We start from the raw sequence: 27,499 nt of genomic DNA, 5'->3' as shown, positions 1-27,499 counted from the left end.
ACAGCCTGTTACAACTTCCTTACATGTACTCAACGAATACCATCTCACTTTCACTTAACCATCATTAAAGCATTAGAATCCTCTCATATTCCTTCTTACTGCTGACAATAGCCTTTGTAATAAAAGTCCTATGCCCTGTTATGGATATAACATACCCAATTTTGCATAGACATGATACATTCTACATTCCCAAGGTACACATGCACCTCTTCCCCTTCCTCAAGCACATGAGAGGGTGGAAAACAGTGATCTCTTCATATAGCAGTCACAGCTCTGTCACACACCTCAAAGTAATCCACAGATCTCGCAAACATACCTCTACCAAGCAGCGCTAATTGCCTCCACCATTCAGTACACCTGACACTGACCACAATGCATGAGGATAATAAATTCTTAGACTGCTCTCATATCCCAGCTTGTTACTGACAATGCCCTCTGTAATAAAACTCCTGCCCCACTAATTATATAATATACACAATTCTGTATTGAAAGTATGCATACTAGAGCCAGAAGGTACATGTGCAGCTTTTCCCATTGCTCATACACATCGGAGGGTGCAAGCACAGATCTCCTTATCACATAATTACAGCCAGGAAAAGAGAAGGTATGTAGCATAGGCAACCATTTGTATTTGTTTTCTTTTTTGTCCTTTTAGTTTGAATGTTGTTCAACTCACTGTTCTGCAAGAGAACAACATACTATCGAGCAATCTTAACTCTAGGTTAAATTCAGTTTTTGCCATTGAATTTCCTAAAGTTTTATTTGTTTTTTCTTAAAACAGGAAAAAGTTTTGTTGTCATTAGGGGGCAGTAGTCATTTAGGCAGTTGTATATAACATGTCCCACAATTAGCATTCTGAGTCAACCTCCCACCAAACACACACCAGCTGTGCCCCACCAGCCTTGCTTTGGAGCATCTGCAAGCCATGCCACTTACCCATTCAAAGCATTCCCCCTCCAACCTGCCCCCCGCCCCACAGCAACTAGGGAACATGTCTCACTGAAGGCTTTGGCTACACTGGCGCTGTACAGTGCTGCAACTTGCTGTGCTCAGGGGTGTGAAAAAACACACCCCTGAGCGCAGCGAGTACAGCGCTGTAAAGAACCAGTGTAATCAGCACGCTCGGTCGCAGCGCTGCAAGCTATTCCCCTTGGAGAGGTGGAGTACATACAGCGCTGAGAGAGCTCTCTCGCAGCGCTGGCAGCGCGACTACACTCGGCAGCGCTGTGAAGTCCCAAGTGTAGCCAAGCCCTTGAAGTCTTCACTCCCTGGTATACAAACATTTCTATTGCCTTTATTTCCCTCCTTCTATAACACAACTTTATTTACCTCCTTCTATAACCCAGACTCTTCCTGGAGTGAAAGACAACTATGTCACAGTAGAGGGTGCACTGACAGAGATGGGGGTGCCAGAAGGTTGGAGTGTGGGTTTGGTGAACTGGAAGAGATGTGGGGTGCTATGCCTCCCACAACCGACTCCCCAACTTCTCTTGCCATCCATCCCCATTAATCCCCATCCCTCACTGCAGCCCCAAACTGCTCTTTCCCTATTCTACCACTCCTAATACGTACCATTGTCTCACGTCTACTTTTCCCCCAGAGACTTTGATTACATTTCACACACACACACACACACACACACACACACACACACACACACACACACACACACACACGCCACTCATGACTTACAAATTGTAGCAGCCTCCAGTCACTTAGTCCAAAACTCCTTTTGTCTTAGGTGATGGTGGTGGGGGGAAGTTTGTGATCAACTCATCCTTAGATATATTAATTGAAGGGAGAATTCACAGCAGTGAAGAGGTCTGTAATTCAGCCAGTCATTAGTACCTTTCAGTTTAATAGTACAAGGCAGCAGAAGAAAACCAGGTTGTTGTTTTTTTAGGGGGCCTGTAATTTGGGAACCCATCAGCAAAATGACCGCAAATTTGAATCACTAATGTGCACCAATTTCAAAGCAATCCAATTAACTGCTCAGATTTGAGAGCACTTACAAGACTTGAATTTTAAAGCATATAAAATGGTGGTCATGGAAACCCTCTAGCTGATTTTTCCATATTGATGCACACACAGTGTAAAAAAGTACATTTTCTTATATATGTTCTCATTTTGGGTCCCCCAAAGATTTAGTGAGTACCATGCACTACCTGAGGTAAAACTCGACAGATTGAGACCATTTAGATCCATAGTTTGATCTCCAGCTCAAGGCAAATAAACCCACCACCTGGAAACTTTTTTTAAATGGCTAATTTTTTTGGAGTGGGGAGGGGAGGGGGGGGCTTATGTCTCTGTAACCCATGCCTCAAATGACTCCAAATTCAGATCATTAACTTACCCTACAGCCTCTTGAGGCACATCACATTTCAAAGGAATCCAACTACACATATCAATTTTAGAGGACTTAGAATGGTTGACCTTTAAACAGATGACATGGTGCAACTTTAATTATAGTGGTGCCCCAGTGCCACTATAATGCAATGAAACTTTTTACACACAATATCTTTAACTGAATCAATTATATTTTATCCCTTTTAAGAAAATATTGTCATCCTCAATTCTAGTAGAAGTTTAACAACAAAAGCAAAGCAGTCTAAAGGATAACAGGGCAGTGTGCATGCTGATATACAACACATTGAATTTACCCTACCTAAAGGTGTTACAAAAATTGCATAAAACTGGTACAGAGAAAAATTGTCTATATTCTTGGTTTCTTATTGATTTTTGAATAATTCATAAAGAATGTTTGTGTGATCAGACATAAAGAGTATTGGCCTCTTTTGTGGCAAGTAGCTTCTCCATAGTGAGAACTCTTAGATTTTTGCAACCCATCTACTCTAAAGTGAAAATAACAGGAGTACTTGTGGCACCTTAGAGACTAACAAATTTATTTCAGCATAAGCTTTCGTGGGCTACAACTCTAAAGTGGTTAATTTCAGTTTCACCATTCCATTGCTGGGACAATTCCTATAGCAATAGAAAACTGTGAAGGCATGAATCCTGTTTTGGCATGCATCTGTCCTGACCGAAGAGGACATATAAGTAGGGATATGCTCACTTGTTGAGGTACCATTTCAGAAAAGTGCTTGATCCCAAGACAATTTTACTTACTTTACAGTCCCAAAATATAGAAATTACCAATAGTATGGAGTCACAGCTACTCTGTCATTGATCAGATTGCATCGCACATCTTATTCAACTTAAAATGGTTAAAGTATTCTCTTGAAATAATTTAGTACTGAATATTAGTATTGAATTTAGCACATAGAAACACTGTTTTCTAGTGTATAAAGCACAGGACTGGGAGTAAGATGTCCTAGGTTCTGTTCTTGGCTTTGACAATGGCCTGCTGTGTGACTTTGGCCAAATCACTTTAGCTTTTTGTGTCTTAATTTCCTTTTTCACCTTTTGCCTATCTTATCTCTTTAGATTGTAAATTCTTTGAGGCCATGGGCTATCTCTTGCTGTATGTCTGTATATCTCTTAGCACAGTGGGGCCCTGATCTAGATGTGTATCTTACTTTCCTGTACATAATCATAGGGAATTTGGCCCTGAAGTCATTGATATCTCTGAATGGTCCTTCATTACATGAGCATTCATCATTTCACATTCAAAACTGACCCCTATGCCTCATATAGATCTTGCAGGTGAGTGACTTCATTAATAGGCAAAAAGCATATTCTGCTAATGGTCAAAATATGAACTAGATTATTTCATATTAGTCAGTGGCATCTTTATTATTAGAACATCTTTATTATTAGAAAGTAAATAATTCAACTGGTTATATTGTGTGAAGTGTGAATAAATGTTCCCATAGGTTTTATTTAATTTTCTCAAAGGACCAAAGGCCAGTCTGTGCGAAGTTAAGTACTTAAAGATGCCTAGCAAAATCTGTTCCTCCTGTAATTATAGAAGCAAACAACAGTTATTAGACAATGTGGACAAGAGGACAGGCAACAATTATAATTCAGTATTTTAGCAATTTCCCTCCAAGTATCAATTATATATGAATGGCAAATGGCTTATCTATTTTGTGAGTTGGCAGCTCTTCTTTTGGCAAAAGAAGAATGTTATTGCGTGGTACCAATGTAAATAATACCTAACCTGTGAAGTTTTCAGGCTCTATCAAGCAGCATATAATAATTGTTTTTCTGTCCTGCACTGTGTATCTTTTAGATTGTGAGTTCTTCAGAGAAAGGATTATATTCTTTGATAACTTCTACCTGTAGTAAAGTGACATGTATACTTACTTTACTGTATAAATTATAAAAGTACTAAATAAGTAACAAACACGGGGGAGAAGTGAGGTTTGTATGGGAAAGAGGTAAAAATGATGGATGACCCATATAACCAGGGACCCAAAGGAGTGGATGATTTTAGGCCTAACTTTCTAAAATATGACTTCTTTGTTTTGCCATGGATTTCAGCAAATATAAGCCAGAATTGCCAGATAGAAAAGTTCACCCTCAAAGTCCATCTTTGGTTCTGGAGTCAATACACTATGTCAGGGAAATGTGCTGGAGCTACATTTTGTAAATAGCTACAGCAAACATTCTACCAGCCATGGAAATGTTCCTCTGCTTTTTGTAATATAAAATATAGACAAATGGTAATTGTCGTGTCAACATGTTTCTCTTTGTTTATTGATCCAAGACAATTTGAAATGTGACTAAATAAAACAGCATAATTTCCCAGCCCTTTGAGAATTACTTTAAAAAAAACATCCAACTACATAGGGCATATTTTATAAATACACACGACGCATAATACACAGGCAGTCAAATCTGTTCTAAACAATGGTAGCTCAATATTATCCAACAGGATTATTTTCCCCCCGATACTGAAAGCCAATTATTTTGCACCTTGTGTCTCTTATTTTTAGTGTGAGTGTTATATATACAAAACACACACACACACGATTGCCCAAGAGCAACAGTTTCTTTAAAGCTACCAGTTAGTAGAATAAAATTGATGGCATTACATATTATACTTGTATACTCAATGTGTTGTTTCTTTTGCTTTGTTTCAGGAACATGGTATTCCGACTGACATGGGCTATGCAGTGGCTCCGCACCACTCTGGGGTCTACCCTGTACATGTTCAGCTTTATGAGGCCTGGAAGAAGGTCTGGGGTATCAAAGTCACAAGCACAGAAGAGTATCCACATCTAAAACCTGCACGGTACAGACGGGGCTTCATCCACAATGGCATCATGGTACATAACATTTCCATTCCTTCATAGCAATAATTCTTTAAGAATGACAAAAAAATCTATTTTACAAATGCATCAAGCTTTACAGTGGGCATTGAAATCCTTCACGATAGTGGAATTGTAAGGATGCCAAAACAGTTTTACCAGTGTGCAGCCAGTTTCCAAAAGAAAGAAGAGCAAAGAGTGTGTTTTGGGGTGGGTTTTTCTGGCACTTTCCAATGTGATTATCAGAAATAAAATGTACCAGTAGACAACCAATCCTGGACTATATTTACATACCTTTGCAATTCATTAAAATGTCGTAGCTCCATATCCAAGGGTCTGACTCACTGCAATGCATAAAGGGTCTGGGACCTGCCAAAAGGGAAGAGAAACAAAGGTGCAATATGATCCTCCAGTCCGCAAGATACTTTGGTTGGGCCAGACTTTGTGTTTAGATATACCTATGCAACTCCCAGAGCACAGGTTCTGAAACTATGCCTGCGAAAGTTTCACAGGCTGTGCATTGGGGTGGGGAGAGAGAAAGCTTTCTACATCTTCCCTTCAATAGCACATGCACTAAAAGCCAAGATAACATATAGGAATCACTTGGCCTATCACTTCAATATGCAGCTGCTCCTAGAATGGAACAAAGCAGCTGATGAACATCCAGATGCAACACTACACCACAGTTTAGAGCAAAAATGTAGAAGAATCATGTTCAATTGAAATGGTAAAGAGAATTTAGGTAGATAGAGGGTAAATTACACAAGCTGGAATTTGCACAGGACACAGAATGGAAATCTTGACAGGTCAAGTTCTGTCATGGTATACATAGGTAAAGTTCCTGTTGACTTCAACAAAAGCCATGGACATGCATTTAAGAGCAGAATTGTATCTAATATATTTGTCAAAAGTATATATTAATAACACAGAAACAGGTAACAGAGTAGATTCTAACGAGTTCCAACATAGGACTCATTTGAGCAAAGCACTTAAGTATATGCTTAAGTGCTTTGCTGAATAGAAACCATAGATTATTTTGTTTTCTGTTCCTTTGGACAGAATACAAAGGGGAGCCCAAATGGTAAACTGGCAAAAAACCTAAGGCAAAACTGAATAATGTCTGTATAAGTACAGTACTGAACAGTATCACAGACCTTAGTGTTTTTCTGCAGAGTTCTGATGTACTTGTGATTAAAGAGTTAATGAAATAGCTCTAAGTAGTGGAGATTTTAGTTTTTTTCCTCCATCTGCTGGTTTTCAGAATTCTGACACACAATCTACTGATTTATGATTGTATGTAGAGCTGACTTCGGGATATACTCATTCAACAGTCCTATCAGCCCCAGTACATATTTCACTAGTGGGGTCTAATTTGATTTTCAGGGCAAAGGTAGGAATGAACTAGTTCTTTTGGGGTCTGTAACCTAGAATACCAATTGTGTGCTATATCGTACCAGCAGGAAGATTAATAGCCTAAGATAGTGAAGACGACTGAGAAGCGCTATTTGTCTTTTAACAAACTATCCTTGCTAAAAGAAAAGAAGCTCTTTTCTTCCTTTTACAAATCCCTAAAAACAAACCCTGAATTCTTACTATGAGAAACATATGCAGTGGTCTGGACAAAGGCTGTGGAACACACATGTGTTGCAACCTTTCAACTGGCAGCTGGAGATCTCAACATCTGCATAATCATGCTTATTTACAATAAGACGACAACTGCCGGAACAAAGGAATCCATATGTGAGCGTTTCAGAATGCAGACTCAGAAGAGTTTTTTGGGGTGGGGCTTGCAGAAATAGGGTCATGACACTATAGCATTTTTTTTTACTTTGTTCTCAGGTACTTCCTCGACAGACCTGTGGCCTTTTCACCCACACAATTTTCTACAAGGAGTATCCTGGGGGCCCTCAAGAATTGGACAAAAGCATCCGAGGAGGTGAACTCTTCCTCACCATCCTCCTGAATCCCGTATGTACCTTGTTTGCTATCCTCTGCTATGTACTTTTGCTATCATTATTGGAGGTGAATAGGACAGAATAACCTATATAGTTTATTCAGTTCCGATCAATCAAATCTTTTTGCTCAGAGGTGGTGAGCATTTAAAAGGAAATAAGCAAAAACTGTATTGTAAGGAGTAATCTGGATCCCAGGTGATACAATTCAGAGACAAATGTATATATTTTTTCCAAACAGTATCTGTTTTCCAACCAGAGTTCTAGGCCTTTGGGAACAAGGGGACACTGAATATACTAAAGGGGACAAAGGAAAACAATGGTGATGGAGAAAACTGCATCCCCCTTCTTCCTTTTCTTCCTCTCCCCTCTTGTCCCCCCCACCCTCCCTCACCTTCGGCTCCTTGAAAGCTACACATCTTTCATCTCTCTCTGCTCCCACTGCATCCCCTAATAGAGCTAACTATAGGAACAGGTTCACATGCATAGAATATTCAGATCAAGCTGCTAAAGAACAGGCAACCTAACCCTCTGATGCCACCCACAGAAACCCCCACTCCACACAGCATGTAGCCTGCTCTGTGTGGGGAGTTAAGCCTGAACACAGGTAGAAGGGGAAAGAAGAGAGGAAATTAAGAGAAAAAATGGAAGCACGTGTGCGCGGGCATTGTGGGAGGGGGACACAGAATGCGGGTATGGTCATTAATCCATCACAATGAGGCTGCAGGATAATGTTGGGGGAGAAATGATATAATTATTTTGTTAAGGTAGTAACATTTAATTTTTCTGACACTTTTTTGTATGTAGTTTATAAAGAATACAGGTTGGTATGGTAGAAAGTGTCCTAGTCACTCATTTGGGATGATTTGCATAACTATCTTCTGACTTCACTTCTCTTGACTAATAAAGCCATCCCATACAATGCTAATAAACCCTCATTAATACACAATACTATCATATACATATGGCTCCACTTACCAAGAAATCAAGGATGCAAAATTGTGTTAATTCAGGCATTGGGAGGAATATCCTTTAAATTCCTTTAGGTTTTGGAGACAGGAACCTCTGCCGTGAGTTGAGGTTTTTCTTTTTAGTTCTTTAGAGCAGGGTTTCTCAAACTCCATTGCACTGCAACCCCCTTCTGACAACAAAAGTTACTACATGACCCCAGGAGGGGGAACTGAAGCCTGAGTCCCCTATAGCCCTGGACAAAGCCCAAGCCCCATCACCTCGTGCAGGTGGGCCAAAGTTGAAGCCCAAGGGCTTCAGCCTCGAGTGGGGGGGCCTGTAACCTGAAGCCCTTGGGTTCGGCTTTGGCCCCAGGCAGTGTGGCTCAGGCTTCAGTCCCAGGTCCCAGCACATCTAATGCCAGCCCCTGAGACACCATTAAAATGGAGTCACGACCCACTTTGGGGTCCTGACCCACAGTTAGAGAACCGCTGCTTTAGAGTCAACTTCTGCTCTGAATTACACCCTTTTCAATCCCATCAGCTTTACTGGGGTTGGATAAGAGAAACTTTGAACCTAGTTATTAAATAATCACCTCCCCTTAATTTCTTTCCTGACCAAGGATATGCTTTGGGTCCCACCAGAATTCATTCCAAAGGATAAATACTGAGTTCCGTATATATCAGTCCATTGTTCTCCCTTGGTTGTGGCCAGAATCAGTTTCCTCTCAGCAGTGGAAACTCCACTGAATAGTAAAGGAGCACTAATAACATAAGAATGGCCCTACTGGGTCAGACCAAAGGTCCATCTAGCCCAGCATCCTGCCTTCCGACAGTGGCCAGTGCCAGGTGCCCAAGAGGGAATGAACAGAACAGGTAATCATCAAGTGATCAATCCCCTGTCGCTCATTCCCAGCTTCTGGCAAACAGAGGCTAGGGACACCATTCTTGCCCATCCTGGCTAATAGCCATTGATGGACCTATCCTCCATGAATTTATCTAGTTCTTTTTTGAACCCTGTTATGGTCTTGGCATTCACAACATCCTCTGGCAAGGAGTTCCACAGGTTGACTGCGTTGTGTGAAGAAATACATCCTTTTATTTGTTTTAAACCTGCTGCCTATTAATTTCATTTGGTGACCCCTAGTTCTTGTGTTATGAGAAGGAGTAAACAACACTTCCTTATCTACTTTCTCTATGTAAGGGGACTGTTGCCCCCTTAATAACATTCAGTGGGGGTGTTTTAATTGGCTTGCTCCCAGTACTAAAAGGGGAAGGGTCGATGGCAAATCAGGAGCCTGAGACTGACAGTCCCCAGGAACAATGGGGAGAGGCCAATGCTCCAGATCAGCCATATTGACAGGGCGGGCAGGCTAATCAGAGGGTCAGGAGGCCAGGGAGGTCCCGTCCTCCGTGTGAGCTGGAATTGCCTGGGTCAGACAGAGTGGGGCCGAGCTAAGGAGAGAGCAGGGGCCCGAGCTAAGTTGCTGGGAGCAGAGCTGCAGCCCCAAAAAGCCAGAGCACAGCCCAGAGAGAGCAGACCTGCCCTGGGAGGAGAGCTGCAGCAACCAGAGCCAGAGGGGCCAGACAAGCAGCCAGGAAGCAGGTCAGAGCTGGGAGCAGAGTCACAGAAGCAGCCTGCAGAGCAGACCTGTCCTGGGAGGAGAGCTGCAGCAACCAGAGCCAGAGAGGCCAGAGAAGCAGCCCAGGGAGCTGAAGGCAGAGCAGCAGCAGCAGCCGTGCTGAGGCAGAGTGGAGCTGGAGCTGGGGCTGGAGCAGTCCGGAGCCGGGTGTGGTGAGCAGCTGGGGAGAGTGAGGGGGACCCTGGCAGTGGGCCCAGCACAGGGAGATACCTCAGCCAAGAGGCCTTGCAGGCCAGACTTGGAGGGGGATCGTAACCCTGACAGGGCGGGGGCGACGCTGGGAAGAAGGGTCCTGCCACCTAGAGCCTGAGAGCATGTGGCCACCGCCAGAGCAAGTGTCCAACCCGCAGCGTCTCTGCAGCACAGCCAGGGCCTGAGAAGGAGGCCCGGGACCTACAAGGAACAGACTGTGAACTGCCCTGACGTTCCAGAGACACTGCTTGTGATGTTCCCTGCCTCAGAGCAGGGTGATGTGTTTCCTTTAACCTTTCCCATTTTTCCTTATTCTTTTTTAAAAGTAATTGTTAATTAAACAACTTGTATTTGCTTTAAATATTATAAAATGATCAGTGGGTCAGGGAGGTGCCCAGTGCAGAGAGAGTACCCCGGAGTGGGGACACCCTAGCCCCTGTCCTAGGTGACCACAGCAGGGTTGGGGGTCAAGCCCCCCAGGAATCCTGGGCCCAGCCTTGTCGGGGTTTACGAGAACTCTGCCAAACAGAAGAGTGGAAGGGGAGTCTTCAAGGGCAGGGAGGCCTCTGGGTAAAGGAAGTGGGAGCGAGGACTCGGATCCTTTCGCTAGCCCACTTCACCGGGGTAGTGCAGAAGCCAGGAAAGTTCCCCACAATAGCGGGACCATTCCCCCGCTTACATCTACACCAGTCATGATTTTATAGACCTCAATCATATCTCCCCTTAGCCATCTCTTTTACAAGCTGAAAAGCCCCAGTCTTATTAATCTCTCCTCATATGGAAGCCATCCCATACCCCTAATCATTTTTGTTGCCCTTTTCTGAACCTTTTCCAATTCCAATATATCTTTTTTGCGATGGGGCGACCACATCTGCACACAGTATTCAAGATGTGGGTGTACCATGGATTTATATAGAGGCAACATGATATTTTCTGTCCTATTATCTATCCCTTTCTTAATTATTCCCAGCATTCTGTTTGCTTTTTTTGACTGCCGCTGCACATTGAGTGGATGCTTTCAGAGAACTATCCACAATGACTCCAAGATCTCTTTCTTGAGTGATAACAGCTAATTTAGACCCCATCATTTTATATGTATAGTTGGGATTATGCTTTCCAATGTGCATTACTTGCATTTATCAATATTAAATTTCATCTGCCATTTTGTTGCCCAGTCACCCAGTTTTGAGAGATCCTTTCATAGCTCTTCGCAGTCTGCCTGGGTCTTAACTATCTTTAGTAATTTTGTATCATCTGCAAATTTTGCCACCTCACTGTTTACCCCTTTTTTCCAGATCATTTATGAATACATTGAAAAGGACTGGTCCCAGAACAGACCTATGGGGGACAGCACTATTTACTGCTCTCCATTCTGAAAACTGACCATTTATTCTTACCCTTTGTTTTCTATCTTTTAACCAGTTACCAATCCATGAGAGCATCTTCCCTCTTATCCCATGACAGCTTACTTTGTGTATGAGCCTTTGGTGAGGGACCTTGTCAAAGGCTTTCTGAAAATCTAAGTACACTATATCCACTGGATCCCCTTGGTCCACATGCTTGTTGACCCCCCCTCAAAGAATTCTAGTAGATTGGTGAGGCATGATTTCCCTTTATTAAAACCATGTTGACTCTTCCTCAACAGATTATGTTCATCTATGTGTCTGACAATATTGTTCTTTATTATAGTTTCAACCTGTTTGTCCGGTACTGAAGTCAGGCTTACAGGCCTGTAATTGCCAGGATCACCTCTGGGGCCCCTTTTAAAAATTGGCGTCACATTAGCTATCCTCCAGTCATCTCACACAGAAGCTGATTTAAATGATAGGTTACAGACTACAGTTAGTAGTTCTGCAATTTCACATTTGAGTTCCTTCAGAACTCTTGGGTGAATACCATCTGGTCCTGGTGACTTATTGCTGTTTAATTTATCAATTTGTTCCAAAACCTCTTCTAATGATAACTCAATCTAGGACAGTTCCTCAGATCTGTCACCTAAAAAGAATGGCTCGGGTTTGGGAATCTCCCTCACATCCTCAGCCATGAAGACCGATGGAAAGAATTCATTTAGTTTCTCTGCAATGGCCTTATCGTTGTTGAATGCTCCTTTAGCACCTCTATCGTCCAATGGCCCCACTGGTTGTTTAACAGGCTTCCTGCTTCTGATGTACTTTCAAAAAGTAATAGCAATTTTTTTTTTTGTCTTTTGCTAACTGTTCCTCAAATTCTTTTTTGGCCTTCCTAATTGTATTTTTATACTTCATTTGCCAGTGTTTATGTTCCTTTCTATTTTCCTCACTAGGATTTAACTTCCACTTTTTAAAGGAAGCCTTTTTGCCTCTCATTGCTTCTTTTACTTTGTTGTTTATCCATGGTGGCTCTTTTTTGGTTCTCTTACTGTGTTTTTTTTAATTTGGGGTATACGTTTAAGTTGAGCCTCTATTATGGTGTCTTTAAAAAGTTTCCATGCACCTTGCAGAGATTTCACTTTGGGCACTGTACCCTTTAATTTCTGTTTAACATCCTCATTTTTGTGTAGTTCCCCTTTCTGAAATTAAATGCTACAGTGTTGGGCCGCTATGGTGTTTTTCCTGCTACAGGGATATTAAATTTAATTATATTATGGTCACTATTACCAAGCGGTCCAGCTATATTCACCTCTTGGACCAGATTCTGTGCTCCACTTAGGACTAAATCAAGAATTGCCTCTCCTCTGGTGGGTTCCAGGACCAGCTGCTCCAAAAAGCAGTCATTTAAGGTGTCAAGAAACTTTATCTCTTCATCCTGTCCTGAGGTGACATGTACCCAGTCAATATGGGGATAATTGAAATCCCCCATTATTATTATTGAGTTTTTTATTTTAATGGCCTCTCTAATCTCCCTGAGCATTTCACAGTTACTATCACCATCCTGGTCAGTTGGTCGGTAATATATCCGTACCACTATATTCTTATTATTAGAACATGGAATTTCTATCCATAGAGATTCTATGGTACAGTTTGATTCATTTATGATTTTTACTTCATTTGATTCTACGTTTTCTTTCACATATAATGCCATTCCCCTACCAGGACGACCTGTTCTGTCCTTCCGATATATTTTGTACCCTGGTATTACTGTATCCCATTGATTAACCTCATTCCATCAAGTTTCTGTGATGCCTATTATATCCATATCCTCATTTAATACGAGGCACTCTAGTTCACCCATTTTATTATTTAGACTTCTAGTATTGGTATATAGGCACTTTAAAAACTTGTCTCCTTTTAGCTGTCTGCCATTACACGAATTGAATGGGACTCTTTTTTATTTGACTGTTTCTGATCAGAGCCTGCCTGTATTTTATCATTTTCCATCCTGTCATCCTCACTAGGACATAGAGATTCTCTATTAATAGATCCTCCTCTAAGAGATGTCTGAACCATGTGCTCCTCTGCACCACTCAGCTTTCCCCCAGCCCTTAGTTTAAAAACTGCTCTATGATCTTTTTAATGTTAAGTGCCAGCAATCTGGTTTCATTTTGGTTTAGGTGGAGCCCATCCTTCCTGTTATAGGCTCCCCCTTTCCCAAAAGTTTCCCCAGTTCCTAATAAATCTAAATCCCTCCTCCCTACACTGTCTCATCCACACATTGAGACTCTGCAGTTCTGCCTATCTAACTGGCCCTGTGCGTGGAACTGTGAGTATCTCAGAGAATGCTATCATGGAGGTCCCAGACTTCAATTTCTTACCTAGCAGCCTAAATTTGGCCTCCAGGACCTCTCTCCTATCCTTCCCAATGTCATTGGTACCTCATGTACCATGACCACCGGCTCCTCTCCAGCACTACACATAAGTCTATCTAGATGTCTCGAGAGATCCTCAATCTTCGCACCAGGCAGGCAGGTCACCATGTGGTTCTCCTGATCATCACAAACCCAGCTATCTATGTTTCTAATGATCAAATCGCCCATTACTAATACCTGTCTCTTTCTACTAGCTTGAGTTCCCTCCCCCAGAGAAGTATCCTCAGTGCGAGAGGATACCACAACATCATCTGGAAGGAGGGTCCCAGCTATGGGATTGTTTCCCTCTGCTCCAGTTAGATGCTCTCCTTCCCTGGGACTTTCCTCCTCCTCAACAGCACAGAGGCTGTCAGACCAGGGGTGGGACCATTTTACTGTGTCCTGGAAAGTCTCATCTATGTACTTCTCTGTCTCCCTCAGCTCCTCCAGTTCAGCCACAGGCAAGCTTTCCCTTGCCTATGCCCAGAGTTTTCAGAAAATGCAGCAACTTTGTTTGTTTCATGGGTTGCAAAAATGGTAGAGCAGCCTCAATACTTTTAGGGCTAAGGACTGTTGTTTTTTATAATCAGGCCATTTATCCACAGCCTAAGGTTGTAAATTGTCACTCTGTCAGATGCAGAGCAACTTCATGGGTTCTGAGGGCTAAATCATCTGTTTGGACAGCTGTAAAGTGATCATCCCCACAGACTCTTGTACATCTTGATCAGCTTGAACTGACTTTTTATAATGATACATTTTTTTGTCCAGAAGGTTCTTCAAGAAGCACACTAAAGTAAGCTCCTCTAACTCACTGTTCACTCTGGGCCACATCCAAAACCTTTGGAATTTCATGGGATTTTTTCCATTGATTTCAATAAGCAATGGATCAGGCCTCATCTCACTCTCTGTTCTCATTGTTTCTGTTTTTAAGATGTGAGAACTAAGATGTAGGACAAGTGAAAATTATATACTAGTAATTGTTTTCATCATTATCCTCTCTTCCCTCATCTACTATCCCTTCTTCCACACAGGGAAGTGAAACCTCTTGTGGATTGTATATCTTGTTTCCTGGGATGTGGCCTAATTTTCATAGGTGTGGAGCATCAATAGCTCTAATTGGTATGTTACAGTTAAAGAAACTTCATTTGGAACTGCCTTTAATATCAGACCACTATTATTTACATGTCTAAAAATAGATTTAAGATTCTAAAATTAGATGCCCATATGTGAAAATTTTACCCTATGGCCCTTGGGAGCAAAGTTGGAGCCTGAGTCAAAGAGAGTAGATTTAGAGAAGTGGGGCATCTTTATTAAGACTTTTTATATACAATGTGTGTGTGACCTACACATCAGAATAAAAAGTCTTACTCTTAGTCCTATCTCTCTGAATCCACCATGACTCTCTAACTCAGCAAATCTTGTCTTTTTGTATCTCCCTCATCTGTAACTTTGTCTTATCACTGCTTCTGGAACATTGCTAGAATTTGTCCTTCACGAGACCATGCATTCACTGTAATCTTTATCCATGCATCCCTCAATTCCTGCCTTAGGAAAATCTATGATTTTCCTAAACTGCTATTTGCTAAACTTCAGAGAGTTTACCACTCTGCAACCAGACTAGTCTCATTCCAGGAAGTGAAAGCTTTATTATTACCCAATTCCTGGGTCATCTTAATTCTATTCCAACTTATCTCCAAAAATGCCCTTAATGTTTTCAGATTTCCCTGTTAAACTAATTTTACCCTACTTCTCAGACCTGCTCTCCTGTCTGTCCATTTCCCCCCTGCTCTCTCAGCCTTTTTTCCTATCCTTTCACTTTTACATAATGGGTAATCAGTTTCACTTGTTCAGCCTGTTGGTGCATATATCCTTTTCATATGCCTGGTCTGTTCCAAACCACTGTTTGTGTGTGTGATTTCTTGTAATTTTGTCTAAATACCTTTCTTTAAAGGCACTCTGATGTCATAGTGAGGGCCACAGTATAGGAGCCTGTTATAGGGAAAAAAAACTTTTAATAACTTAGTCTCTATGAGGCATTATGCTATATTATGCATTACGTTGTCAGATATGAATATAGTGTGATTTATTGTATTTCTGCTGTTTGAGGAATTTACGGTATTCATTTTTCTCATTGGTAATTAAAAGTGGCAAAAGTGATACAGCAGATCCAGTATTTTTCCATGCAGTTTACTCCCAATATATTCTAACTAGATTACATATCTTTGTTGATCAGACTATTTTAAATCAGGGTAGAGTTAAAAGCTACAGCCTTTCAAAAGAAAAAAAAAGGTGTTTCCCCCTCCCCCCCATTTCCTTTAGTATATGAGCTTGTTTGACCATAGTAAGTTCCAATAACTTGAAAGTACAATATATAATATTGGGTGGCATTTGAAAATAACAGTTTTATATCTGTACAGTTAATGTTTGATTTTTTTCCTCAAAAGCTGATATTTTACTGAACTGTGCCGTGCAAGTAAAATACTGACATGCAGTTCCCTAAATATGAGTTAAGTATGTATACGTTCCGTATAATCCTTATTCAGACTGGAAGAAATATAATTTAATCATGTGGGAGCTGAAGAAAGATATACCACAACCCCCAACATCATTCAAGTCAGGCCATTGTAGTACCCTCTAAAATATGCAGCAACTGACAACCGTAAAAGCAACAGCCAGTCTTATCACAGAATGGCTTGGAGAGAGCACAGAACAAAACCTTTATATTGAGTTAGAACCTTTTTTAATAAATAGAGTTTTGATGTCCTGCTTTACAAACAGCACATTAATTAGTGAACTAATGGAGAGCTCTTTTCTTATCCAGAGTAAGAAGAAGTTTATAGATTTAGTGGTTCTAAATAGGTTTTGAAATGGCAGTGTATGAACTAACACTGTTAAATCCACTGTGTCTTTTGAACTCCCTGAAAATACCAAGCATCAGGAATACTTGGTGTCTACTATACTGTTCCATTTATCAATTGTAAATTCAGTTGAATAAAAATATACACTTGAATGTGATGTGCACTTGAAACTGACACTAGTGTATAATAGAATTGTGCAGTGTGCAGTCTGGGAAACTTTCATATCCCTAGGTTAGTTAATGAGCTTTCCTTTTGCTTGTGTATCATTCTCTGCTGTTCCTGTAACCTAAGAGCAGGTGCACTACTGTATAGGTTGGTGTTAGAGGAATTATGAAAAAGACACTGAAAAACATTTTAGCATGTAATTATATAAATACAGCATGTTTGTAGAAATGATGCAAAATTGGATACCTAATATAATCCATGGATATATCCTATTTTTGTGGAATAAAATTAGAATCATAACACATGCATCATCCCAAACCCATATATAGCATATATCATGGCATCTCAGGTTTTGTAGAAAGCCTTATGTTCTTCAGAACTGTAGCAACAAAATGGTCGTGCCCACTGTTTTCACAAACAGCACTGTTTAATCCTTGCTGTATGAAAATAAAGGCACAGAGGTACACCTCTGTTGGTGTTTGCAGAAGTACTGTAGCTCCTGTTCATACCAATGTGACTTGCTTACATTAATTTCATGCTCTTTAGGGTCTTTTCTCTCCTGGATGTGTGTGATTCACTCCAATTAGCATTAGTGTGAATTATGTCATGCATCCAGAGGAGAAGAGATCCCAACTGTGGGGAGAATAGACCCCTATGGGGTATGCAGATTGTGTAAAATTCTATTTCCACTTTGTGTGTGTGTGTGTGTGTGTGTGTGTGTGTGTGTGTGTGTGTGTGTGTGTGTGTACATATATATGTATATTTATGTACACACACACACACACACACACACACTGCCAGGCTACCATAACAACTGATGATTTACATTGCATGTTTCTTTCCCATAGACACTCATACTCAGGACAGGCTTAGGGAACAGCCTTGGTTGAGTTCTGTTGACACAGCTAATCAGTTGTCTCACTGTATATGGTATTGTTCACTCTTTTAGCAGGAGCACTGCAAGTTTTTCTTTATTCTTAATTTTCATCTATAAAATTGAGTTGGAGTAAGAGTCACTAAGGGCCTTATCCAACACCCAGGGCAAGCCTTCCAGTTGTTACTACCACCACTGCTCCTTCTCTTGCCATTAGTATTATGTTATTTCCTGTTTCTAAATGAACATTCAAACCATTCTCAAACTCCTCTTTATTGTTTTGAACCTTTGGATGAGTACAGTGCTTGTGAAAGGTGATAGATTGGCAGTTCTTGAAACAGAGTTCCATTAACTGGGTTTGATCCAAAGTCTATTGACTTCAAAGGAAGTCTTTATATTGACTTTAATGGGCTTTGCATCAGGCTCTTTATCTGCAGAATAGGTACTGTTTACCATGGATGTAATCAATGCAATCTTCCACACTAGTGAAGTTCTGGAAGGAGGTGTCTGGGACTTCTGGTTACCCGTGGTTAAAATTCTGCCACCAAACTGATGGGAAGGTTGGTCCGATTTCTTTGCTTTAATGGAGTTTGCTCTTTCTCTGCATACTACTAAATCATCCCTGCCAGACATGACTCATCCTTGGAGCTCATAAATATAATATATTGATTTGGACCACACTGCACCAAATGAAAGATAATTTCAAAAAAAATCCTTGGGACGATCTCCTGCAGAACCTCACTACCAACTCTTCACCCCACTCCAAATTACAACAGATGGACACTTTGCTAATATAGATACTCAAGATATTTTTGGACTAATGTGTAAATATATTTAGCATATGCACTTATATAAGTTTGTTTTTTTCCCTTTCAACTTCCTTCCTGGGTGATGGTTTTGAGAAGTGAATAGATTTCCTAGTCCTTCACCCCTGCATGCATCTCTGAAACAAGGGGTTGAAAGGGAAAAATTGTTACAGGTTTACCAGTGGACTTTTGGTCTTTTCTGTTTCCATTTAGGTTGGAAAAGACAACAAGAGCAGTTGTTTCAGTTCAGCTTCTTCTCAAGTTTGGGTGAGATGTGAGGTCTTTATGTAGATTTCTTTACTCCTCTGTAAGGGCCATAATGTGAAACGTTACTCACACCATGGAGCAGTTAATTACATGTGAAATCCCACTGATGTCAATAGTATTATTCCTAAGAGTAAATACTCACCTTGATCATTAAAAGGTTCATAATCTTCCTCTAAATTAGTTAAATAAATTCTAATTAATCTGATACCTTGTTACTATTTAGCAACTTTACTACCCAAGATTTGGTTGATCATAAAGCTTGCTACACTAATGAAACTAATTGAAAAGTTGTTTAGCAAATTAAACAGTAAAGCATTTGTTGGGTAACTGAAAACTTATTTGAGGGGGGCACCAATTTTCACATAGGTATCATTTTAATTCATATCTGATTGGGGAGAGGGGTATGATGGAGTATACAAATCTCAGCCCGGAAGGGATTAAAGAACAGTACTGTACCCAGGTAGCACCGCCCCTCCAGCCCTCTGCAGAGTATGCTCAAACTGGAGACAGGGTTGAAAAGGCAGCAACCCAGCTTAGAAGGGGGAGGCTGGGGAAGAGGACAGACCTACCCTAAAGGCTCCTGACAAACCAGCCGGAGAAGCCTCCCTGAAGGAACAGGACTATACACTGAGCCCAGTTGGGGCTGATGGCTTGGTTTCTTTATCTAGGACCAGAAGCTGAGGGAGGAAAGCTGCGATAGGAAGAGAACCAGGGATGGTAACTCAGAGGGCCCCCCTCAGAGGCCAAACCCTGCTGACCTTCCCAGGACCCTGGGTCAGAGCCTGGTGGACTTGGCAGGCCCTGGCTCCCACTGCCCCCATGACTGGCTGGGTATTAACCACTACTCCATCCAGCCCACCATGGGCTCTATTACAGTGTTATAGAGTTTAACTGGGTATATTAATAGCTTTAGAAGGTCATAGAGTTCACTGATTTACCCTTTGTATCCTACACTGCATTGCTGAATCTCTGAAATTCTCTTAAAAAAAAAAAGACAGTTGTAAATCAAGTCACCACTTTGTGCTTTGAAAGCCTATCTTCTAAACCAGGGGTAGTCAATGGGCGGAGCAGGGCCAAATCCGGACCACCAGATGCTTTTCAACAGACCGTAAAAATCTTTTTATTTACTTATTATCATTATTGTTATTGTTTTTGTATTATTTTCTCGGGAGTCTAGACCTTGACTATACCTTGACCAAGAAATGTGGACCTTGGCAAAAAATGATTACCCCTGGAAAGAGTCTGGACTAGTAATTTTCCTATGCATACTGGAAATAGAATGCAGGTGTTGTGCCCTTTCAGTGAATGGGATCACAGCCTTTTATTCATTTTTAACTCCTCTGAGTACTATTCCAGCATCAGCCTGTGTACTTGATCAGAGACCTGTTGTGTAACATGGATTGCAGTGCAGAATCCTATTGGATCGATGGCTGTGGAACTGAAGAACATGCTCTCCTCCAGTGACTGAAAATGGAATTTAGATTTGATTTTGTCTTTAGTTCTGTTCCTCTTGGATCCCTATTCATGCCAAACTTAATTTTGTTACCTAAGTTTCTACATGAAGGTCTGTCTCTCAGGAATAATTTATACCATGTCAGTGCATGAATTGTCAGGTTGTCTTGTTTCTTTGTTCATGATGCAGGTTATATTCAGCTGTTGTCCCAGCAAAATAACCATTATAATGCTGACCCTGTCACCACCATTACAACTAAAATATGAAATATCACAAAGTGAAAAATCATATATACATGAAAAAGTTCTGGGTACTATGCACTACAGTGGGTCTTTATACTCTGGGTTCAAAGCCTTTTTAGGCTTCAGTATAAATGAGTTTTAATTGTACCACTGTTGTCCACCTAGTGGACATTTCTGCTACACCAGAATAGTTGGATCTGAGAAGATCATGGCTAAATAGTAAGGGAAAGTAAGGAAGTTGTCTGGGCTCTGCGTTTGGGGGTGTCATAACTATAACGGGAAGGGTAACAGCCCTCCTGTGTACAATACTATAAAATCCCTCCTGGCCAGAGACTCCAAAATCCTTTTACCTGTAAAGGGTTAAGAAGCTCAGGTAACCTGGCTGACACCTGACCCAAAGGACCAATAAGGGGACAAGATACTTTCAAATCTTGGTTTGTGCTCTTTGTTTTGGTGGGAGTTCACTCTTGGGACTAAGAGGGACCAGACATCAATCCATGCTCTCCAAATCTTTCTGAACAAGTCTCTCATATTTCAAACTTGTAAGTACAGCCAGGCAAGGCGTGTTAGTTTTATCTTTGTTTTCTCAACTTGCAAATGTACCTTTTGCTAGGGTGTTTACCTCTGATTGCTGTAACTTTGAACCTAAGGCTAGAGGGGGGTCCTCTGGGCTCTTTAAGTTTGATTACCCTGTAAAGTTATTTTCCATCCTGATTTTACAGAGATGATGTTGACCTTTTTCTTTAATTAAAAGCCTTTTTTAATAACCTGATTGATTTTTCCTTGTTTTTAGATCCAAGGGGATTGGGTCTGGATCCACCAGGAGTTGGTGGGAGAAAGGAGGGGGGGATGGTTAATTTCTCCTTGTTTTAAGATCCAAAGGGTTGGATCTGTGTTCACCAGGGAGTTGGTGGAAGAGTCTCTCAAGGCTACCCAGGGAAGGGAGTTAGCCCATTGGGAGTGGTGGCAGCGGACCAGATCTAAGCTGGTAGTTAAGCTTAGAAGTTTTCATGCAGGCCCCCACATCTGTACCCTAAAGTTCAGAGTGGGGAAGGAGCCTTGACAGGGGACGACGGGGGACTGGACAGGTCCCCTCTTGGACTTATAGCCAATATTATTAGTCTCTTGCTTTTATGAGAAATACATTCACCTACCAAAAATTTAACAAGGAAAAAAAGTTGCAGGAGTTTTATGGTTTTACTGCTTCAGCAATAGCTTCAATCATTTCCAGGCAGTACAAGGAGCTACTTTACAACAGCAACATTTTGTGTGTAGGTGTGTGTAACGAAGTATGAAATGGTCTTAGAGATGTTTATGCAAATATAATTTTCCAGCAGTCTATGTAATAAACAAGACGGCAATAAGAGTATAGTGGTACGTTTTTTCTGCTGTAGATAAGATTGGGTCCGAATTTTTATTATTAATCTTAAACTCTCTAGTCTTGGATTTATTCTGTTCTACGTCAGATATAAAAATTCACTGCAAGCTCAAAATTACAAAAGAAAACTGTTTTTCACCCAACTATAAAGGCTGGCATAGATTGGTGTAGCTCTGTTAAAATCAGTGGAGCAATGTTGATTTACCCCAACTGAAAATCTGTTCTTATGATTCAAAAAGATTAATTTTTCAGCATATCTAGATTACTGATGGATAAATTTAGAAAAATTCCAAGATCTGGTTGTAGTCTGAACCGTATCCAAAGTATTTCAATATCTTGGGTCTCCAAAACTGGAGTGAAAAGTGTTATGAGGCCATTCCTGCTCATGAGATTTACAGTTCCATTTAGCCCAGAAAGAGAAGAACAATTTTTTTGCTTATTTCATAACATCCTCTTCCTACCCTACCTTAAGCCAGGAGATGAAGAAAGGCACAAAAATGAATGCTGACAAAGAACATTAAAGTTTTTCAAACCTAAAAAAAAGAAGAGTTGTTTTGAGGTATGGGCAAAATTTATGGCTAATATTTTATAACTGGTTCACCCATCCCTAATTTTCATGAGTCGTGTCCTGCAGTGCAACTGCCCTCCAGCAATATGTCAGAAAAATGCCTGATCAAGTAGGGATGGAAGGAGGTAGTAATATCTCCTTGGCATCTATCTCTCATTGTCCCAAACCTACCCAAGCCCCTTCCATCATAGCTCTGTGGGATCGGGATTGCAAAAGGAATGTGTTTTGGTGGTAGGGACTCAGAATATGCTTTTAAAGTTGAAAATTATGAAAATTCTGTTGCTCTGGTATTTTTACAGCCATCCCATCTCCTATTTACATATTAACTACTACTTCCTATACCCATTTCCCAGTATATGATACTTTTATGTACAAGATTAGCCAAGTAAAACTGAGCCTTCTTTGATCACCTTCATTCAAAGAAGGAGGGGAAAGTAGTAGATAGAGATCTGAACATTATTCCAGACCTCCTTCAGCACTTTTAGGAAATGATCTGGGGAGATGTAATTGAACATTTATGCTCCATGAAATACATTTCTTTGACTTAAAGTGCATTAACCGTATCAGTGCTTCTCGAACTTTTCCCCCAAGGACTCCTTTGGCTTCTGACTACATGTCCTATACCCCTTTCATTTATGACACAACCTGTGGCTCTGGACCGTCTGGGGCCTAAGCTACCCGTTGAGTTCAGGACAGTACCTAAAGTGAAAATGCCGTAATGAAACTCTAAAGGGGAACAAGCAGCTGCTGTTGCCTTTAAATCGTTAAAATCAGAGACTTGAAATTCAAGTACTATACATCTCAGTTTGCTCAGGAAAATTGCAAAGATACTGTTTGTGCTGATGCTGGATGCAGAAGTTTCAAACAAACTTTAAGAAAATGTGTTAATGATTTGAACGGGCCCTTTTCTGATGTTTCATGAAGGCTATTCTTTCCCCCAGACTGTAGTTAACAGAGAGGGTACAACTGTTTCGGAAGCAGCTTTACTTCTGTTCTTTTATGCAGATGTCAGAATAAGATGATGTATGAAGACTCCTGAAACGTACATCATAATTGCTTGTGTGTCATTGGTCCAAACAAAAATTAGATCAAATCACTCTGATTACTAAGTCTATTTATTGTTAGAAATGAACTAAAATAAAACTTCAGCCAGCCAAATCGTAAAATATTTAAAAAAGTAAAGGAAACTTTTTTTTAAAATGCTACTTTTATGAATAGCTAGTTTTGTGACTGGCAGAAACAATAACTGTTTTTTTCTTTAGTAAATCAAGATCATGCTTTTCAACAGTGGTTCAGTGAAGTGAGCCCCTGTCATTCCGCTGCATGAAGGGCTGTTTCTCTATTAAGTCTAATTACTTCGTATAACAGAAATCAAATCAGAATATCATCACAGGATGCATGTCTTATTTTGAAAACTAAAATCTAAACTAGTACCATATATATGTTTGTGTGTGCATGTATGTATATAGATATAAATAAAATTATTAGTTAACATTTTAGTTTTCAAATTCAGACCTTTATATAGCCTCCTCTACAAAGTTAGGTCGACATAAGGCAGCTTACGTAAACCTAGTTGTGCGTAGCTTCACTTAAATTTGTCTCCTGCCGATGTAAGTGCCCTGCGACTCTGACTTAATAACACCATCTGCCTGAGAGGAACAGAGTCACAAGTGATGTACTTAGCTCAATGCAGTGTGAGTGTAGACACTGTGTTACTTATGTAACAACCATTACTGGCTGCCAACAGCTGTCCTACAATGTCCTACGCTGACCGCTCTGGTTACCATTGTGAATTCCACTGCCCAGGGGTTATGTAGACTGGAAGCCGCCTTCCCCTTTATAGTCCTGCAAATTTTTGCAATTCTTTTTTCTGATTACCTGACTTGGTGAGCACACCTAGCAGTTCTCTATTGTTGAGTGCAACTGCCCAGTTGACCATGCTGGCTACAAACTTCAGGGGCACTCCTGTCTGGACTAGACAGGAGATATTGGGTCTCCTGGGCATGTGAGTGGAAGAGGCTGTGCAGGCACAGCTCCGAACTAGCCATTGAAATGTGGACATCTACAAGCAGATTGCTCGGGGGATGCAGGAGAAAGGCTACAACAGGGACCAGCAACAGTGCTACATGAAAGCAAAAGAGCTGTGGCAAGTATACCAGAAAGCCAGGGAGGCCAACAATCAATTCGATGCCAAGCCACTGACCTACCGCTTTTACAAAGAGTTGCATGCCGTACTCAGCGAATACCCCACCCCTACCCTACTAACACCATGGATACTTCCAAGGAGCTCAAGTCTCAGGCCCAAGACTGTAAAGCTCTACATCGAGCTGTTGTAAGAGCCCTTGTATCTGGCTGTTCAAATTCAGCAGACAACCACTCCAACTCTGCCCTCCATCCCAGCAGAAACTTTCCCCTCTTTGCTTCACAGATATTATGCAGGACACAGCAGGCAGTTATGAACATACGGCTGTTTTTCTCACTGAGGTCTAATCTTGTGAATGAACAACACCAGCAATCCTTCAAATGATCAAAGGCACATTCAACTGTCGTTCTGTGCCTGCTGAGCCTGTAGTTGAAGTGCTCCACAGTGCTGTTGAGGTGGCTGGTGTACGGCTTAATGAGTCATGGGAGCAAAGGGTCACCAGGATTACCACTGGCATTTCAACGTCCCCAATGGTAATGTAGGAAAGTCCCTACTTGAAGCTTTCTGAACACTCCTGTGTTCTTAAAGATGTGAGCATCATGCACCTGCCCAGACCAGCTGACACTGATGTCAGTAAAGTGTCTCTGGTGATCCGCCACCATTTGCATAACCATAGAAAAAAAGCCCTTTCCGTTGATGTACTCTGTGGCAAGGTGGTCAGATGCCAAAATAGGGATATAACCTCACCTTAGTCAGGAATCCTATTGCTGCAAATCCATCCACTATGTCCTGCACCTTGCCAAGAATCACAGTCCTGCATAGTAGGAGACAATTAACAGCTCTGCACACTTGCATGACAACTGCCCCTACAGTGGATTTCCCAACTCCAAATTGATTCCTGATTGAGCAGTAGCAATCTGGCATTCCAAGTTTCCACTGTGTAATTACCACTCTCTTCTCAACTGTTAGTGCAGCTCTCATTTTGATGTCCCTGTACTGGGTGCATCCGAAAGCTATGTACCCACTGCTTTTCATCCCAAACCTGCATTACAATGTGATCCCACCAGTCAGTGCTTGTATCTTGGGCCCAGAATCAGCTGTCTACTATCTCTAGCTGCTCCAGGAATGCCACCAACAACCTTGAATTGATTCTTTATATGTCCCACAATAATCTGGCTTCCAAGGAATCATCAAAGTTTGTAGTGTAACCATGACGTGTGTGTGTGTGTGTGTGTGTGTATGTGTGCGCGTGTATTTTACTAATAGAGATTTTAATTTTCAAACTAAGATGTGTATTCTTTTATGTTCTGGTTTGGTGTCCATTTTATGACATAATTAGAATATTAGAGAGGTAAGGCGGGTGAGGTAACATTTTTTATTGGACCAGCTTCTATTGGTGTGAGAGACAAGCTTTTGAGCTTACACAGAGTGCTTCTTCAGGTCTGGAAAAGGTACTCAGAGTGTCACAGATAAATACAAGGTGGACCTGTTTGTTCAGCATGAGTTAACACATACTGTAAGACACCATTCAAGATGAAGTGGCCAGTTAACATTCTGCAGTCATAGAACAAAAAAGAAGAGGTTAGTGGGTTATAGATTGTTTTAATAAGCCATAAACCCAGTGTCTTTATTAAATCCTTGATTTTTAGTGTCTAGCAAAGATATGAAATTAAACTCCCAGGCTCATCTTTTGAAGATATTGTGCAGGTTTCCTTTGAGAATGAGGACTGAGTGGTCAGGTATGTAGTGATTGCTTTGTGAAAAGTACTCACCCATGGGTGCTATGGTGCTTTTGTCTTTTATCATTTTGTAAGTTAATTCAAGAGCATAGTGATTGTCTAGTGTCACCCACATAGTTGTTATTAGGGCATTTAGTGAATGGGAAGTGGTACATCACATGTTGTGATAGGCATATTTAGAACCCATTGATCTTGAGAGGTGTGTTGTGAAGGGGTGTGGGGGTACTGATAGAAGTGGAGATATGTCCGGTTTTGCATCTGGTGCTGCTTTGAGTTGGTGGATCCTGGTCTGCGGGGAACTTGCTTCTGATGATGGAGAGATTGGAGGGTCATTTGAAGGCCAGAAGTGGGGGTTCAGAAAAATTTCTTTCAGGATGTGATCCTCATCAAGTATGAGCTCTAATAGTTTAATGATACCCTGTAAGGGTTCCAGTATGGGGTAGTAGGTGACAACTGAGGGTGTGCAGTCCAAGGGTTCTCCCTCGCCGCCTCCCCAGTATTGAAGTAGATTCTTCTCAGGGTATTTGGGTGGTTTGTCCCATGATGGAGTGTCATTGTTTGGTGAAGGCACTTTAAAATGTGTTAAGGTGTGTACCCTGGACTTTCTCCTTAGAGCATATTCTGTGTTATCTGAGTACCTGGCTGTAGATAATAGATTTTTGATGGGTTTGTGGTGGTTGCTCGATCTGTCATGGTAAGTGTGATGATCCGTGGTTTTTTTGTATATAGTTGTCACTAAGCTCATCATCAGAAGCTTCTCATTAGTACTATTTTGCCCATTCCCATGATATATTTGTAAAATTCCTTCTCATTCCTCTTTAACATCTGTCTGCTTTTACACATGCGCACACACATACACACACCAACTTTAACTGACTGTGTATGCCTCCATCTTTGCCATTCTTGGTACAGGTAGAAGAGAAGCATGCACACGTGCGCGCGCACACACACACACACACACCAGCTTTAACTGATTGTGTATGCCTCCATCTTTGCCATTCTTGGTACAGGTAGAAGAGAAGCACACACACACACACCAGCTTTAACTGACTGTGTATGCCTCCCTCTTTGCCATTCTTGGTACAGGTAAAAGAGAAGCTAATTAGCATTAAATTCAACCTTTAAGCTACCTGCTTCCATTTGAAACAGAGCTTTACATGGCTGGTCTAAGAATTGTGATGTGATAATGACAGACTAATACATTTTCAAAAAAGCACTCATGATCAGGTCTGTCATCTACTATCCTCATTATCCAAAAGAGCACTAGGTTGGTGGAACTAATGGGATTAATGAAAT

General features: G+C 41.1%; 1 protein-coding gene across 2 annotated transcripts in view; it reads left to right on the top strand.

Moving 5' to 3' along the window:
- LOC135879050 (bifunctional heparan sulfate N-deacetylase/N-sulfotransferase 4) overlaps window positions 1–27,499 on the top strand; it is a 170,875-nt gene that overhangs the window by 70,391 nt on the left and 72,985 nt on the right. For both annotated transcript variants that reach the window (XM_065404857.1, XM_065404858.1), the window contains exons 4-5: window positions 5,046–5,231; window positions 7,053–7,181. In XM_065404857.1, the coding sequence (XP_065260929.1) occupies window positions 5,046–5,231; window positions 7,053–7,181 (315 nt within the window). The remainder of the gene's footprint in view (window positions 1–5,045; window positions 5,232–7,052; window positions 7,182–27,499) is intronic.

This window comes from Emys orbicularis, chromosome 5, assembly GCF_028017835.1.
Source record: "Emys orbicularis isolate rEmyOrb1 chromosome 5, rEmyOrb1.hap1, whole genome shotgun sequence".
Taxonomy (NCBI): domain Eukaryota; kingdom Metazoa; phylum Chordata; order Testudines; family Emydidae; genus Emys; species Emys orbicularis.
The sequence above is the reverse complement of the archived record's forward strand: the minus strand, read 5'-3'. Positions and strand labels throughout refer to the sequence as shown.